Here is a 16,963-nt window from a genome sequence, read left to right as displayed (position 1 = left end):
TTGTGAGTTATATCTTGAACGGCATAGACAGCAACACCATTAACGTAACCGGCTCGAATACGCTGAGGTATGGAAATTGAGTCCAATATAATTTTTAAACTGCGCGCCACAAACAAACGAAATATTAGCTGATAAATATATGGTAAGCCTTATCAGTGGGAGCAGGTCGAGTTTACGCTGGGAGAAACGATTATAGAAGGAAAAACACCTTTGAGTGTTGAAAATCAACATTTATCGGCTAAGGCTACGTCACTGTGGAAATTCATAGGGCACTGCGGGTCATAGGTGGGAAAACTTTAAGCAAAAGCACAATAAAACAATGGTGCAAACGTTTCAAGAATGAAAATTGAAGTGTTGAAGACCAACGAGTAGGTCACTAGATGTTGAGACTGGAAGGACAAAAACGCATCGCCGCTGTTGAGGAGTCTTTTCACGAAAGCAAAGCTTCAAGTCTAAAGGTTCTGTCAGCGAAGACTGGCATTTCGCATGTAACGTGTTATAGAAGTATAACCCAAGTATCGAAAATGTAGAAACTTGACCATTGGCCATTCGGAAATGCATGTTTGACCCTTTATCCTTACCCGTAGAAGTACTAAATAAGCAAATAGCATCCTGAAAAGGAACCGAGTTTGATAGCAAGGCTAAGTAAATTCGAACATAAAGTTAGGGTAGACTCTTGCAATAAACGTTCGGCACATTTGGTACTGTGAGATACTCACCAAAAACGAAACAATGAACGCAGCCCGCTATATCTAGTTCCTTAAGAAACTTACGGACCGTTAGCCCAACAACCAAAAGCACGCGGTCTGGTAACTTGATGACAACGCCAGACCCTATCGCCATGCCCCAATTACTCTTTAATTAGGAAAAAGATGTTGGCTTCGAGCTTGTTCCGTTTGTTCTCTCAATCCAATAATTACCAAGCTTCTCATGCCGTAAAAGGGGAAGCTGGCAGGCAAGTGTATCCCACGATCGGTTAACTTCGAAAAGTCATAGATATGACAACTTAGTAGGTAACGTATTTGTTTGCTAATTGTAAGAACATATTGTATACACTTTGTTTCGCACTAGGGTCACTCGTTTGATGGACAGCCTAACGGCGATGCCCGACGTAAAATTTGAAATATTGAACAATAGATGGAGAAATTATATGTGGTAAGGTAAACGGAGGGTATATGGTTATTCAGACGCTATCAAAATGCTGAGACAAATGCATAAAAAAAACAAAGAAAAATAGCTCTAATAAATATTAAAAATTCTAGATATTTCATTTCAAATCGCACTGGATTTGATGTTTTTCTCTATAAATCCGTTCTGTCAGCGCTCAACTAGGAAGTGTTCGACGCAGAATGTTATGTGCGAAAGATAAGCGGTTGATTAGCGGCCCCATAATGGCTCATATGAAATAGCAACAGTTAACGTTTTACGCTGTAAGACTTGGAACGACTCACGCGCAACTTGCAGTCTTAGCGTTGGAAACAGCAACGGCAAACTCGTCACAGAAGACACTATCGACGTGTTAGACGGCGTTTCCAGCATTGTCCCATTGTGCCGTCACTGTGCGGGCAAGACGGTGATGCCGCAGTTGCTTTTGTCCAATACGTCGATGATGGCGATTGTTACGGCTTTTAGCCACGACGAACGTGAAGACGTCAAAATCCACAAAGAGTCTATCGATAAATGCACTATTCTAGGCAAAATGAAAAGCGGACGATTAGCACGAAAAGACGTATGTATATTTTTTAACAAAATGTACTTGGTGATATAGTATTTCTGTTTCTCATCGCTTCTGTTTTTGGTACACTTCATCTTTCTCCAAGTCCCATGTCAAGTTGTATTGTTTCAACCAAAGCGGTCGATGCTGCCACGACAGCTTGATCAGGATATAGTCTTCTGTTTTGCGTCATTCAAAACCGGAGATCGTTCTTACGGCTGGCGTGAGTGCGTTAACGACGTCATAGCGCTTGAATGAAAAGGTTTCTCAGAAACTCTCTCACCTTCGCGATCTAGCTTAGTATCCTTCATCCGTTTAGTACGTAAGCGGATCTGTATGCAAGGCTTATGCGACTTGAAACGCTTCGCTTACGTATGTGGTGCAAGAACTCTTTTCGACTGTTAACGATTGATGATTAATTTCAACGAGGTCTGCTACATTGCACGTTGATCGAGCTGCTCGAAGCTTATGTAATTTCTTCAAAAAATAGCCATTGAAAAACTTTCTGTTCGTTCTTTTGCGTCATCGACATTGGCGACAGCTTGTGCGAGCTATACTACCACGTGGCAGAGTGCAATACGTCGATTCATTTGTTACTGTTAAACTATGTACAATATTGAGTTAGAAATGATCTCAAAGTTTTCCAGGGCCGTTCAATTTGAGGGACACCTTGAGAAGCTTCTCCAGAAGTCATATTATAGAGATGAACGCCGTATAACATGGACATCTCATTATTCAGTAGAAAATTCGTGTATTCTCTACATTTATTTGTGACGGTAATTTTCGATGGGCGTGTAAAATTGGTATCGAGCCAATGCTTGACCGCGGTTATCATTGATTTTTTACCACACAAAATATCGGCTGTCTGAAGTATGTGACGATAACCTTAGTTATGTGCTTTTGAACTTGTAATTCTGTAAAAATCGAGTCATAAATTTGACTCGCACTGTAAAATATAAGAAAACGTGACGAATACGCTGCTGAGGTTTCCGCGTTCATACTTATGGTGTTCGTGTCGTCGCCCAGCAGTAAAACACTCCGTCGTGTGCTACGCACGTGAGGCGCGCATGTTCGACAACGGAGCGGCTGTATGTTTATCACATTGAATTGAATACACGCCGATCGAGTGGAATAAAACTTTCCAATAAAAAAGTCCAATGAGACCCGCCACTTTTTGCGATCGCGGTATACTTAGCGAACAAAAAAAAAATTAAACTGCATAGCGCATCTAGTGAAATGAAACATGCGGACGTTGTTTGCATTGTTCATTGTAATACAAATTAAAGTATAAGATGTATAACAGTATCTTGCTGAGCGTGAATAATTTGAGCTCTGTGCCTATAAGTACGCTTAGCTCTCCCTCTCTCTCTCTCTCTCCTTCCGCTTCTCTCCTTAATTAAAATACTTCATCGCAAAAAAATGGTGTTTACTATGTTAACGGATTGCTATCTCGGTTGGAATTGTTTTATACATGAAGAGAATTGCCTGTTAACGTTCTTCACATAGGTTCGAAGAATAATTGCTTGTGTTTGTAACAAAGTACATTATAGCGAACTTTTTGGGAAAAATATAAGATAATTTTTTATTTACTTATTGTTAAAGCTTTAGCAGCAATATAGCACCAATATGGCCTATGAACCTAATTTTGGTTTGAGAAGACGTCGGACTTTGTTGTTCGTTAATCACGAACGGCAGTAGCGATAATCTGTGTTTGTTCTGTAGAATGTGAGTTCCATCTTTTGTTGAAAACGTCGCGACAAAACGTTAATTCAGGTGCAGCAAATTTCTAGGAATACAAAAAATAATCGTCATTGGTATTAGGAGTGAGCGTGAGACAAATATAAATCAAATGTCATAGTCTATAATCGTGCAAATCATCGGCCTGAGTCAGTTTGCTTTCATAAACGTAAAAGCAAATTTGACGAACGTACGGGGAATATCAGTGCTATCTAAGTATTGGAAAGAGCGCGTTACATAGAAACACAAAAATGCTATGGGGCGACAAATTTGCTATCTATTTATAAAGAATGCACAATTGGCACGTTAGACTGTAGTGACGGCCACACGCAAAATTCAGTGGGACAAATAAGCGCGCCATCTTTTTCTATCGAAAATTACTTTTGATTAGACACAAATCATTATCAACAACAACAACAATACTACGCATCCTTTTTGATCGTCCAACTGAGCAGCGACGCGTCGTCTGCTCTGCTTTGCCGCTGCCGTGGCGGCGGCGGAGGACCGCTGAAGCGCACATGAAACTAAGCACATGCGAAAATTAAAATAGTCTACAGGAATCACAGCGTATAGGCCGGCAAGTCTTTGGATTAGAAGGAAGTTGAGTTGCATAAGTCACCTCGGTTGGTTTTCCTTTCAATATAGTTGTTGTGCCCCAGCTAAATTGCCTCGTGGTTGCAGGTATCTAAGCAATATGCAAAAACCAACCGAGATATCATTTGATTAATTTGTCAATTAAAGTTGATTTCAGGGTAAAACGAGACGCCAGTCAATTAATTTCTAATTAGAACTATGTTTATATTAACGAAATGAGAATTACATTGCTGAATGGAAAAGAGCACTTTATGAAATGTAGCGTGACATTCAGAAAGGTGATATGTTGGGAGATGAGCAAATGATAGATGGAGTGTTGCGGAATGCCGCAGTATGACTAAATGTTGATACAGTTGATACATTTATGTTTATGTTTACTTTAAAGTTTCTCTTATTAAGTATTACAAGAAAACGATGTGGTCAAATCAAAGACAAGGATCCAGTACATTTAAAAGAAGTTGTATTAGTTTAGTAAAACAAGTCCGTTATTGTGCCAGAATAAAGTTCTTTAATTAATATTGCTGCGTTCAATAATATATAATAATATAATAATGCTAATAAGTTCAACAGCAGACCGCGTTCTCTGGACAAGTTCGTAAAATTATGTCTTTATCACATAGAAACTATGTCGACTCTCACTTGTTCGTAGTTATACGAACTTTGCTATGGTGTGTTTGTATTTGCAACCTAACTTCAACTTGTTCGTCAAGTAAAACGTGAATCTGTTTTGAGTAAGTTAGCGTATCTTCGGGTTAAAAAATAGTCTGGAACAAGGTTGATATTGTAAATCTAGAACTGTAGATCGTCGCACCTATACTCAAGGGGCGTTTTCGGAATATTTAGTCAGAACATATTGTCGTGGACGACATGTAACTGTACAGTTACCCGCTGTTTTTGTGAAATCGTATATAAATGCATGCAAACAGACGCCCTTACAATTGATTTTTAGCTTTATTAGCAAAGTTTCCTGTTAAGGCGCGTATAATTTATGTCGCGAGTCTCTGAGAAAAATGTAGACTTTTCGCTGATCTAAATAACTTACAGATAAGAAATTATATATATATATATATATATATATATATATATATATATGATGAGTAACTAAATGTGGATGTTTTGTCATAGGTTGTTTCTGCGGCTCTATATATGCAAAAGCAGAGATTCAGTGAAGTTTTTTGCACAAAGTGAAAGGGTTCTTGCGGACGGCCATGTTTCAGTGTAACCATAATTCACAGCTTTAATTTGGGATCTAAACCACTAACGGTCATTTGCCAACTATTTCTTCGTTAATCCAAAAATAACATTATAATAGTAATCACGCGTCGAGCGATAGGTAGATGTAAACTGCTTAAGATACGGGAAATTAAGTTTTGACCGATAGCAGACTCAGAAACGCAAGGGCTCGAACGGCTAAAAAGTTTGAAGAGTGCAAAAATGTACAAAAAGTCTTACAAACATCGACTTGGAGACACTGTTGAGGTTTTTCTAGATGATACCATTGATAATTGATATTTTCTTTTCTAGCATGGTCGTTAATTTCTGTATCAAAGACCGTAGTATATCAAAAGACTCATCTGGGTAATTTCCCTAATTGTTTAGCACAGTGAATCTACAGCTGCATAAGATAGTTTTTAAAAATTGTATTCTATAAACAATGTGACTGAATAATTAGAAATTATAAGATCGGTGTGCCCTACCGGAGAAACTGACCAGTGATGGCCAAACATATGACACCTTATGTCATTGGTTATGTGCCATATTTCACTACCTGCTGTTTAGATATACGTAGCTCCTGGTAAATGAAAACTCACTGTTACAATATATAATGTGATAGAGCTGGTGTACAGTTAAGCCTGTAATCATGTGCCACTTTGCCACACCCGGCCTTTTCCAGATTTCATTAATCATGGTTCTAATATTATAAAGGGCATTGACCTCAGTACTAATGAACTCCGAAGAGGCAGGAGTGAAGGGGTACTTAGATTGTCTACGGATAGCGGTGTGTCGCCCAGGAAGTATACGTTCGAGAATGAATAAATAGAAGCTCACGACTCGCTTAAGAAACAAAAGTTTAACTCAATTAAGTATTTCGAGCTGCTTTAATACGAAATGTTTGAAATAAATTTATGTATGTAGGTGATAATAAGCAGTCAAGACATTTTTTATTTTGAATAAGGCCAGCGTCTTGCGTAAGGAAAATCTCATATTCTTTCATTCGTAACCATTGCTTATCTATCGCAATGCGCTTTGCGATAGTTCGACCGTTCATGAAAAAGATCACCCCCCAAGCGCTTGTTGCCAGTTACGTACGTCAAAATCGTTCTGTGTATGTGGAGTGTCGGAAGCAGCACAAGGACCCCCATGGCCTCTGTCTTTGTTGATCAAGTCGGCCTCATACACGTACAACGACAGCCTGGCAAAAGCCTGCTGGACATGAAACCGACTCCTTTGTAGACGACCAGATCATTTGCGTATAGTAACGTTTTTACCTGAATCATCGAACCGTAAACACGGAGTAGCAAAGTAGTCAGCAGTAGAGAGGAGAGCAGAGGATTTAGGTTATGACTCTAAGGAACGCCAGTTGACTGGATGCACGGCTCCTGTTAAGCCACTCTGTCATCTATGTTAGCTAAACTTTACTGTAATATATCTCTGATTGAATGCAGTATGTGTTGTGGAACTCCCATTCTAGAAGCTTTATTAAAATTTTGTCCCTCGGAGCCATGTAGAGCGTCGCCTTAAAGTTGATGAACACAGCAGAAAGCGTTTATTTTGATCCGCGACAAAAACTCTGTATCTTATAAAAGAGTCTGTCGCCGAAAACGTCGAAACGTGTCTACGTGCTTGAGGTATTGTATGTTTTAGAAATACATGAACGAGCATTCAGGATTTCGTTAGTCGAATGACGTACGCCAGAAGCTTGTAGCAGCAAGTCTTCCTTGCAATTTTCCTCCCTGAAGATAAGTCGACTGGATTGCCCCCTCCCTTGTGTAATACGCTGAAAAAAGCTTCGGTCCAGTTTGTCGGTTGGTGTCCACGTTGCAAACAGAATTTAAATAGACTTGTTCAGCAAAAGAACATACCATGCACACTTTTCCAACTGTTCATTGCGAGTCAGCTTTGGTCCAGCCACTCCGGAGTTATTCCAGGAAGCAGAGTACATCAAACATAGCCTTCAGTTCCCTACGATTGTAGATGTCTGTTTATTCTATGCGCCTGAGTACCTAGGCACGATTCGTGAAATGAGGTTTGCCCACTCAAACATACTTTTAAAGTGTTCTGTTAGTTGTGCGAAGTTTATAAGGTATAGCGTTGACTTCCTTGTCCATTCATGTGTATGGTTCTCTTGACCAAGAACAAGATTGTAATCAGGGGCACAGCTTGGTCATGTCCAGCACCTTAGGTAGTCTAACGTGTCATTTTAAGGCGCTTGCCTCGTTAGCGGGTTGTTTCCTTCAATGTATCCAGCATCTCCGAAATTCGCACTGGATGTCTTAGTTACCGGTCTCCCCATATGACTCTGAAATGTCAAAATGCTACTATCAAAAAGTAAACGGCCCCAACGTAGTTGAGCAGATCCAATAGTTTGAGCGTTTAATACTCATGTGGTTTATCAATCCTAGTGTTCAGGTAATTAGCAAGTAAAAATGGGGTAGACGCATGCACAGCACGGGAGATTTCTAGACTCCAATGAGGACGTTTTGGTTTTCCCCATAAATGGTGTCATCAAATTTTTCAGCAACTGCATGAAATCTGGCTACAATATGAGCTTTCGATTTCGGGGAAGAATATATTTTTTTAATCTTGGTTAGAGCTCGTCCAAATGTGGAAATATTGTATAATAGCTGATCTTTTCTAGAATTCTAAAAACAACACCTTAATGGGTTACTTGTTTTCCTACGAAAGGGACTGGCTCGTAGAAATAACTATACTCAGTACATAGCAGTTAGAGCACCCAAACTTTTTACGGGTTGTCTGTCGTAAGGGGCATGTAAATTCGCCGTTCCTCGCATCAAAAAAGAGTCTGTTTTTTAGAACAAAACAAATACGTTATAGTGCGCTGGTTTAGAAGTTGAGCGAAAACGAACTTTTATCTAAATCCTTTCGCACGAATCTATGCCAATGAATATACAACTTGGTGCACGCTTATTAGTAAAAAGTTAATTGCGAATTAAAATAAAGGAATATTTTGAAAATCGCCCCTGCTTTTATATATTCAATCGCTGAGGAATGCTTATTATGCTGTATTACAAAATAAACTCAGCTCAACGCAAAGTTGACATATCCGTTAATTTAATGTGAATATTTCAGAGAAGGAGTGAAGTTTTGCAAAAATTGTGAAAGAATTCATTGAAAACCTTTTTTCGACAGGAACAGCTCATCTTGAAGACAGTCGAGGGACGAAAAAAATTTGGCGTCTATATAGAGACGTTCATCAACGAACTAAAAGACGTTTATGAACTAAGCACCGTTCATGAGAAAGCGAAGACCAAAGTTTTGTTCCGCGCCGATAATTTTGATGATTAGAAAAGCTCTATTGATTTCACTAGCTTTTTTTCCTAATTCATTAACGTTTACAAACGAGGGGCGCACATGAATTTTGGCAGTGTCGAAGTGTGACAGAAATAAAATTGTCTAAGAAAAGATTCCTGATGGAAAAACTCGAATCAAAAATGAACAACGTAAACGCAGATCATATAAAACACCTGGAAGCCGTCGAAGACTCCATTCCTCGACAGATATGAGAGGGACAACTTCACAGAGGAAGCTACCGCTGTCGGAAATGGCGCAGTTATTGGTTTATTTACTCCAGATGCTCTGTGAGTACGCACTACGGTTGGTATTGCCTGGGATGTGATTAGATATTTGACCTCTCGAAGCTAGAGAAAGATTACTTGGTCGATTGTTGAGAACGCCTGGAATAGCAAATTAGTAAAACTAGCTCTTTATAAATTTATCTAACACTGAAAAGAGTGACAGACGCCAGACAAATAAACTGTATAAAGTACACATCGGCGTCTGTTCTACGGCATTTTTGACAACTATTTTATTCATTGCATTAGTATGTACGCGCTGTCCCTCCCCCTAAACGGCAATGGCGTATATTCCAACCACTGCAAAACATTTTACGTTCGATTAATGAAAACATACCATAATTCTTGTAAGGTGATAAAACTGTGGATAATATTGGTTCTCTGCATTGCATTGCATGACTGCCGTAGAAATGTATCAGCGGGCTCAAAAATCGCTAGGAAAAAACGTTGTTCATTTACTCCAGAAGCAATCGAAACTACGATAGCAAAATCGGGTTAATTGCCTACTCATCAGAGTTACCAACAGATTATGCAAATCCGATTGATTAGTCAAATATGGCAAAACAACGCTAGCGAATTTCTAATTCAAGCCTGGCAGAAAGCTCTCAAGGGCAAGATCTGAGCCAAAAGACTCTACGATTACATTTTAATAAGTGTATACAAAAAAAAAAATATGAAACCCCATACGGTTCCTTAAGCTCGAATCTTGTAAATTGCCTATGAACCGTTAAACGTCCGGAATAAAAGTCCCTATACATTACTTCAGACGGTTGGCTCCTAGCACGTGACGAAATGTGTGCACCCACGGTTCGGAACCTTAACCACTACGTTGGAGGGCTCTGCTGTATCAGATGGTCTTAAACGTTAAAAAACACAACAGAAAAGGAAAAAAACCGTTGAAATAGCAACTGAACACCATTAACGATATGCGAGCGATGCCGCAGTTCGAGGCAAACAAACAACAACAACAGGATGTATATCGTGGCATAGCATTAGAATAGAATTGGAAGGAAATAGTCCAAGAAGTATATATTATTTCTAAATGAGCTAGCAGGTGAATTAAAATAACGAAATATGTAAGACCTTTATGGTCGCTTTATTCAAAGTGTTTAGTAAAAACTTTTACAAATATATGTATACATAATAGTTTTGTCCTCCGGTATCTGGTTATCCAAATCTGTATGCGCGTCTGGCTATGGAACTGTAACCTATTTATTATTATTTATTTATTATGAATAAATTCTACAGGAAAATGCAACTTGTTTAAAAATTTCTTTTGTAAACCTTTGTACCGGTTTGAAAATAGCTGCTAGCTGCGCCGTGGCAATGCTACACGTGGCGCGAGGTTGAGTCCTGGGCGGGGTGAAAATAAACAAGGAGTAGCTCTGCCCTCTATCCGGCTGAAATGACGACGCAGCCATAAGAGTATTTCGATGAGCGACTGGCCACAAAAACTGCTTGAAAGTCCGCGCCGGAGATCTGCAATTCTATAAATACCGATAAATTCTGTAACGTTCGGAAAAGTGAAAAGCTACTGGGTTTTCAAAGGCTAAAAAATAAGCGCTTCAAAAGAGATTTGTCCAAATTCTGCATCAAATTTATTAATTTTAGATTATTACCTTCACTTAGATTTAGACTGATAAGATTAGCACTTTCTAGATCTGCCTTGTTACTTTAACGCTTGGTCTCCCTGACTTCCACACCGTGAACTGTTTAGCTCAAACAGCGGTGGCCCAGGGAATCTCAGTAAAAGCGTATCCATATGTTATAATAATAAAATGGTTTGTCTTGTCAACATTACCTGAAGATCACGTTATACCGTTGCATGGCACTGTACATGCCAACGACCTTCACGTTGTTAATTGACTTCAAAGGCGCCTTGGCTCTGTATCCTGAAAAATGACCCACATATTTCGGCGTACGTGGGTGTGCCATTGAATATGCTGTCCGTGCTGGCTACGATCCTATAAAAGAACAAGTTAAGCCTAAACGATGGAATAGCGTATCAGCCCCCTTCTTTTCAATGACAGGCTCGAAGCGGTAATCTAAGTCCTCTTACTTAAGTCTTACCTAAGAATCTTTTCGACATAATAAGGAGCCGAAAAAAAACCTAGTCAAACTTATCCTCTGCATACATGTCTTTGTAATATAGGACTCGATTCTAAGTACAGAAGACAGCTCCACAGGGCAGTAATTGGAGCGGAACAGACCGTCAGTCTGGATAAAATAGAGACCGTAAAATTCAAGATAGGAGGCAGGATCGTAGCTGGATGCACTCTCTTTCACCGGATCTCCCTTATGTTTGTCTATAAACTTTGACATTTCGCGCTACTTACATTTTTTGATGGTCACATCTCCTCTTTTCACATCACAGAATGATGTAGAATACCATTGATTGCGTTAAATACAATCAAGACCCCAAACCGCCCCTCACAACAGCGTTTCGCCTATTTGACCTGACAGTGAATGTAACCTGGGAAACCATATACAACAAGATCTCAATTCACTCGGGTTGTCGTATGTCTAATTTTTAAAACATACTCCAGTCCTTCATTTCAAAGCGACAAATCGACTAGTTTACCTCCATGTCAACATCTCGACTCACATCGGGGATATGAGATACCACTTGAGACCTCAAACAACTGAGGCTCTCTCCATATATGTTTCAATAAACGATAGAAAAAGCTCGCCAAAATAGACAAGTTTTTCAGCACGGGGGAGCTGACAAACCGTCACGTTGTCACCCGTTTAGCGACCCAAGGCACAAACCCCAGCGTGAATGTGCAAATGAGCGTTTTCATTAGATTAACGAGAGAGTGAGGAATACTATGCAAGTTGCTGCCCCCTAGAGCTATGAATTCGGAGGCGGCCCTACTGATTTTCTTGCGAGTCTAGGCTTTAAATGCTGTAAACTTTTGAGGCTATTAATGTTACAACTCAGTTGACATAAGCGCAAATAATTATAGTTGTTGATCCTATAATTTCGTTGTTGCGAAGTGTTGCTAAACGTATGCTATCAACAGTGAATAAATCAATGGTGTGTCAATATTTTATGGTAAACCACATAGCTTTTTTTGGAGAACAAATTAGCCATGTAAACCAAGCCAAGACTCCAAGCTAGATGTGTCATGATATTTTAATGCGAGTACTTTCTTTTTTTTTTTTTATAGGGAACATGGTATCAGGGAAAAGTGTTCACTTTATACCCAACATTTTCTGTATAATAAGGGGTTCGAATTGACTTTAATTAGAACAACCTAATTCACCGTAGATAGAGTCAATGCGTATCATCTCGTTCCATTTTACCACCAATATTCCTTTTATAGCTATTTCTATAACTTTTTTTGTTTCCTAGTTTGTTCTTTAATGCTTCCGCTTATTTAGATAGACTATTTAATGTATTGCACCCAATCTGCAGCACCTTACGATAGCACTCTTTCCGTAGTCTTTCAGTAGAAGTTTTCATTCGCAGCTCTAAGTCATCAATGTGCTACGTTCTACCTAATGTTCTATTAATGCATTAACTCAACGCTCAATGTATTCCAGGTTTAGCATTCTCAGTGTGATTTCGCTGTGGTATCAAGGACTTACTTGCATGTATCGTATACAAACAGTCCTCGAACTCGTGTAGAGGCCTTGAACTTAGAGCTTAGAAGTGTATATCTTTAAAAGTCATGTTTTTTATAGGAGTACTCCTTCTCGGTGCAACACAGGCCACTTCTCCATGATACACATCGATACGTTATTTACAATAAGTGTATTCGTTACAATAATAACACCTTAACTCAAAGAAGAAACCAAGTATGTCTTTACCCGAATTCGCATCTAGACCACACAGTGTCCCTAATATTTGCAAGCAGATACGTTGCGCACTAAGCTATGACGGGGATAACTCAAGAAAACCTATCATCCTTATTCAAGATATTGAGACGCTTCTACCATGACACAAAATTCTTGACGGGTTACGGGGCATATTATTGAGAGACTTTTCCGGTAAGGAGGTCCTTGATGAAGGCCATAAAATGCGCTCCAAAGTATTCTTTCCCAAAAAGATCTGAAATGTACACAGAAGATACACATTTACTGTAGGAAACTGCGAATGCTTAAGTGCATTTTGTATTTTTTTAGACAACTTCGTATTTAGTATTACGAAAAATGTTATTCTACGTTTATATATGTATGTGTATGCGTGTATGTAGCCACTTCATTAGTAATATTTGAAAATAATTACTTGTTTGTTACAATTAAGAATGTACGCGGTAAGGTCTAAAAGCCCTAGCCGTTGCCGATATATTGCCAGTCCCCGACCAACGGCCAGCTCCTCACATTATAAATAATGGCTACGATTATTTTCTAGGGCTTTCCTTGGCTAAATACTAGAAACTTTAAAATTTAGTTATGAAAAGTAGCGCACAAAATTACGTGAAAAGTAAATGGACTTTAAACCTTTTCGAAATATAACAATTTAATGGATTTTAAATACACCACTTTGACATTCTATGCGAAGTCAATACAACCTGGGAGCTTCCACCGAAGCCTAAATACTATTCAAGTACTGCCTGCAATTCGTCTCATCAATGATCAAACCAAATGAGAAGCTGGTTTTATGTGTCGAATCATCGTTTGCACATACGGGTCAACTTACGCGAACTTTTATACGGAAATCAAAATCTTTCTCAATAACAATTTCAGGAAAACTTATTTACGAGCAGCAGGCTGGACGTGGCAGGTCATTTACTAGAAGGAAACATTTGTTATTGTACCAGAACTGTTCAAATAGAAAATCTGGTACCCTCTAACTTTGTTACCTGACTTAATTCGACTATGCGATTTTGCTCTAAAAATAGAAAATCAAATATTCTTTGATGCTCGTAATGTCCCTATTGTACAATCTGATAGAGTATTCTATATTCCGACATATTTTTTTTAAGTTTTTACAGCATGCGATTGCGAATGCCTCGTCGTAGCTAAAATAGTGGTTTTTGTGTTCTGTTTTAGAAGAACTTGGTAATTAGATAACGATGGGGGGCCTGTAGACGACACGATCTTAACCCTAGTGCACTATGACTTGTTTCAGAACGAAAATAAACATACATTGATATCGGTATTAATCAATTGTGGTTTGGCGATGATTATAGCACTTCTCATTGCTTAATAATTATAGTTCAAAGTATTTTGAAGAAACGTTAGATCTGCTCATTGCTCTCTGATTTATTTAATAGTAAGAAGCTTGAGTAGAAGTTGCCTCATTTTGGCGTCATCGTGTGTCTGAGCCGAAGGACTCACTTGATTCTAAAATATACCTACGCAGAATACTGCGGAGGAATCACTGAACGCCACCAGGCTTCGCCAGCTAGGTCTCACCACTGACTAACGAGGGTTAGCTTCTTCAACGTAGAAGAACACTTAGATCCAACCGACACAACTTCCAACGGGTCAATCTGTCTGTGTACCAAATTGTGAACTTTGACAGCTATGCCAATGATAACTACCGGTTCTACCGAAGATAACTGCTGGATTTTTTTAAGCGCGCAAAATATTCCAGCGACCCATGGATGACCAATAAGTTGCACTGCAGCCATGTAGCTATCATTAGAGATCTTGGATCCATGAGATTTATAAAAAAAAAAAAAAAAAGCAATAAAAAACTAGGAATTTAAGTGCCCATCAACTCAAAAAGATATGATTTTATATTATTTCTCGCCATCACGCCGAACGCCAACCAAGACGCAGTCACTAATGTCAATTCTAGGACAAAATCGTTACCAGGGATGAGCAGTACTGTTTTTGTTTCGACATAAAATGTGGACAACAATGGAAAGCTTCGGATGATACGCCTAGACTTAGAACGGAGCCATATTTTCATCAAACGAAAGCATGATTTGCGTTTGATAAGAACTAGAGGAGCCTTACAGAGACTGAAATGCTCAGGAAAAGCAAGACGGACAAGGAATGTAACTTAAGAATAGTAAATGAGGCTGTCTAACAATAAAAGAAAATGTCATTCCTCACTACGACAATGCCAAACCACTTACGGCAAAGATAACCCAACGAAATCTATTAAATTCCTCTCGTTTTGTACCGGCAGATTACCATTTTTCTGATCATTTGACAACGCAGAAGATCTTCTTCAACACCAACACAGAAAACATTTGTTAAAGTGCTGTAGGTATATTGAAAATATTAAAGGTGATTATCGAATAAACTAAATTGTCGCTAGAATTCGACTAAAGCGCTGCGTTTTTATAAATCAAAAACACCGCCACTACTTAATTCAATATATGTTAAAAAGCGAAACTCGTGTGGGGACTATCTGTGGGGCGACGAGAGTCGTTTGTACACTTATGGCTTCAACCTGATTTTCAGTTTCATTGGATTTTAATTGATATCTGTATTTTTGCTATCAATTATAATAATAGGATTATGCCAAAAACTGTGCACGTGAAGAGGTTTGACTGCATTACTAAAATCAATTGTTTCCCTCTGTGTAGATATTAAATATAACGAAGGATAGCGGCAGCGTCGACCTCCACGCGTCGCCGATCAGCGATGTTCCGTTAGGCTGACTTAAAAGCAGTTTTGAAATGCACAAATATCGTCAAAAGCACTGCTCCCCGACAGTTAATGTTTGAATAAATCCTATTTAACGCGGTTTAATATGCGCATTGTTTTTCCCGTGGAGATTCGTGCTGCTTTTCGAAAAAGTGGCTTGTGGATTCAAGCAAAGTTTCGAGATGACACGGTGGCCCAGGTAGAAGTTCACGTATGCAGCTCAGTTTTTGGCCATGAAGCTACGCCTTTACCAAATAGCTTTTCCTCCTACAAACCGTAAGGGTAGCATACTTAAAACCTTCAGACTATCACGTTCCTATTTTTTTGCGCTCAATGCAACGAGGCAAAATATTTTACCTTTAATTTGGCTTTGATACGTTTGATTTTCGCTCGACGAATGAATAATTAGGTAGCAATCCAGCTCGACCGGCAGACCCTTTCATTTCAGCTCTTTAGACCTGGATACATGAATTAAATTATACTCGTTGTACAGAAACTAAGACGGAGGACAGTGGGGCTCAAAATTGAAGATGAGTAAAATCTGCACCACGTGTACCATTGATGGCAATCGCTTCCATCTCTGGATTCGATTCGCTTCTGGCTGACATAGAAACGGCGCTAACTAAAAATGCAACAAATAAAATGTTAGTTGTCTTTAGCTTTTGACGTTGACAAGATCATTACGAAAGGCCTTTTAAACGACCTGTTTCAGTTTCACTTTCACCAGTTCCAGTTTTTAGGTTATATGCCTAGCGTTTGCGCCCGTCACAGACGCTTTTAGTTTTGGCCCGAGCTTCCTATATAAGATAGTGGAGATGCATATTTTAGGACTGGCAACACGGACCTATTGAATAATTATATAAGATATACACTTCAGGCTTGCTAGCCCCAAGTAAACGTAAAATCCGGCTTGTGTTGAAACAATATATAATTCAGTTCCACTATATTTCAAATTATAATAGTTAACGTTAAGACCCAGGTTACGTATACGTTGTGGTCCGATTATTTATTCACTATCAATAGAACATTGTTTCATAGGATTAATGTGTTTGCATTTCCGCACACACCGTAGAATTAAGTGTTATGAAGTTATGTGAGAAAAGCTTGCGTTCGTCATTCTTGAACGACTACATACATCTTAAACAAGGTGGTGGTATTTGCATTCTACGGATTTAGCTTATCTATCTGGCCGTTGATGTGACCCACGAAGGAAAACGCTTTGTAGCTGGAAACGATCAATTCGTTGACCCATTGCGGATTTCAGCCTCTATTCTAAAGTGCTTGCTTTTTCGGCCATGCTGCATCGACCGAAACAAGTAACAATCAGATGAAGCAATACCTGGATTGTATGCCTTGTGAGGCACAGTTTCCTATTAGAGGTATGTTTGCGCTAGATCTGTTTTGTTCACCTTACTCTTTTCTCACGTCTTACACTTCCTGGAGTTCCTTTGCGAATCTCTTTTTCCTGCTCTTTCAAGTTCTTCTTTCTTGCGCATAAACGATCTCGAAAAAGGTCATTTTCTTTTTCCCACACCTCTATGGATCCAAGCAT

The 16,963-nt window shown here is 39.1% G+C and overlaps 1 protein-coding gene and 1 long non-coding RNA gene across 10 annotated transcripts; one reads left to right on the top strand and one right to left on the bottom strand.

Annotated features, from left to right (window-relative positions):
* The first annotated feature begins 1,399 nt into the window (after nucleotides 1–1,399).
* On the top strand, nucleotides 1,400–15,516 carry LOC111268689 (uncharacterized). Of its 9 annotated transcripts, none has more exons than XR_015314338.1 (3): nucleotides 1,430–1,729; nucleotides 8,417–8,865; nucleotides 15,351–15,516. XR_015314338.1 is itself a non-coding variant. In XM_086971770.1 (2 exons), the coding sequence occupies exons 1-2, from the start codon at nucleotides 1,577–1,579 to the stop codon at nucleotides 8,570–8,572; spliced, it is 309 nt and encodes a 102-aa protein (XP_086827896.1). In that variant the 5' UTR covers nucleotides 1,430–1,576; the 3' UTR covers nucleotides 8,573–10,117. The 9 variants fall into 9 exon arrangements, 1 of the variants encoding a protein (XP_086827896.1); XR_015314335.1 differs by lacking the exon at nucleotides 15,351–15,516 and adding an exon at nucleotides 9,626–10,117; XR_015314336.1 differs by lacking the exon at nucleotides 15,351–15,516 and adding an exon at nucleotides 9,626–10,117 and having other exon boundaries at nucleotides 8,417–8,881.
* LOC147753875 (uncharacterized) lies at nucleotides 10,257–12,437 on the bottom strand. The gene is made up of 3 exons (XR_015314354.1): nucleotides 11,196–12,437; nucleotides 10,661–10,823; nucleotides 10,257–10,346 (listed from the first exon to the last, which is right to left on the bottom strand). It is a non-coding gene; the product is annotated as an uncharacterized LOC147753875 (long non-coding RNA).
* Nucleotides 15,517–16,963: the final 1,447 nt, after the last annotated feature.

The sequence above is a fragment of the Varroa jacobsoni genome, unplaced genomic scaffold (genome assembly GCF_002532875.2).
Source record: "Varroa jacobsoni isolate VJ856 unplaced genomic scaffold, vjacob_1.0 scaffold_138, whole genome shotgun sequence".
NCBI lineage: Eukaryota > Metazoa > Arthropoda > Arachnida > Mesostigmata > Varroidae > Varroa > Varroa jacobsoni.
The sequence above is the reverse complement of the archived record's forward strand: the minus strand, read 5'-3'. Positions and strand labels throughout refer to the sequence as shown.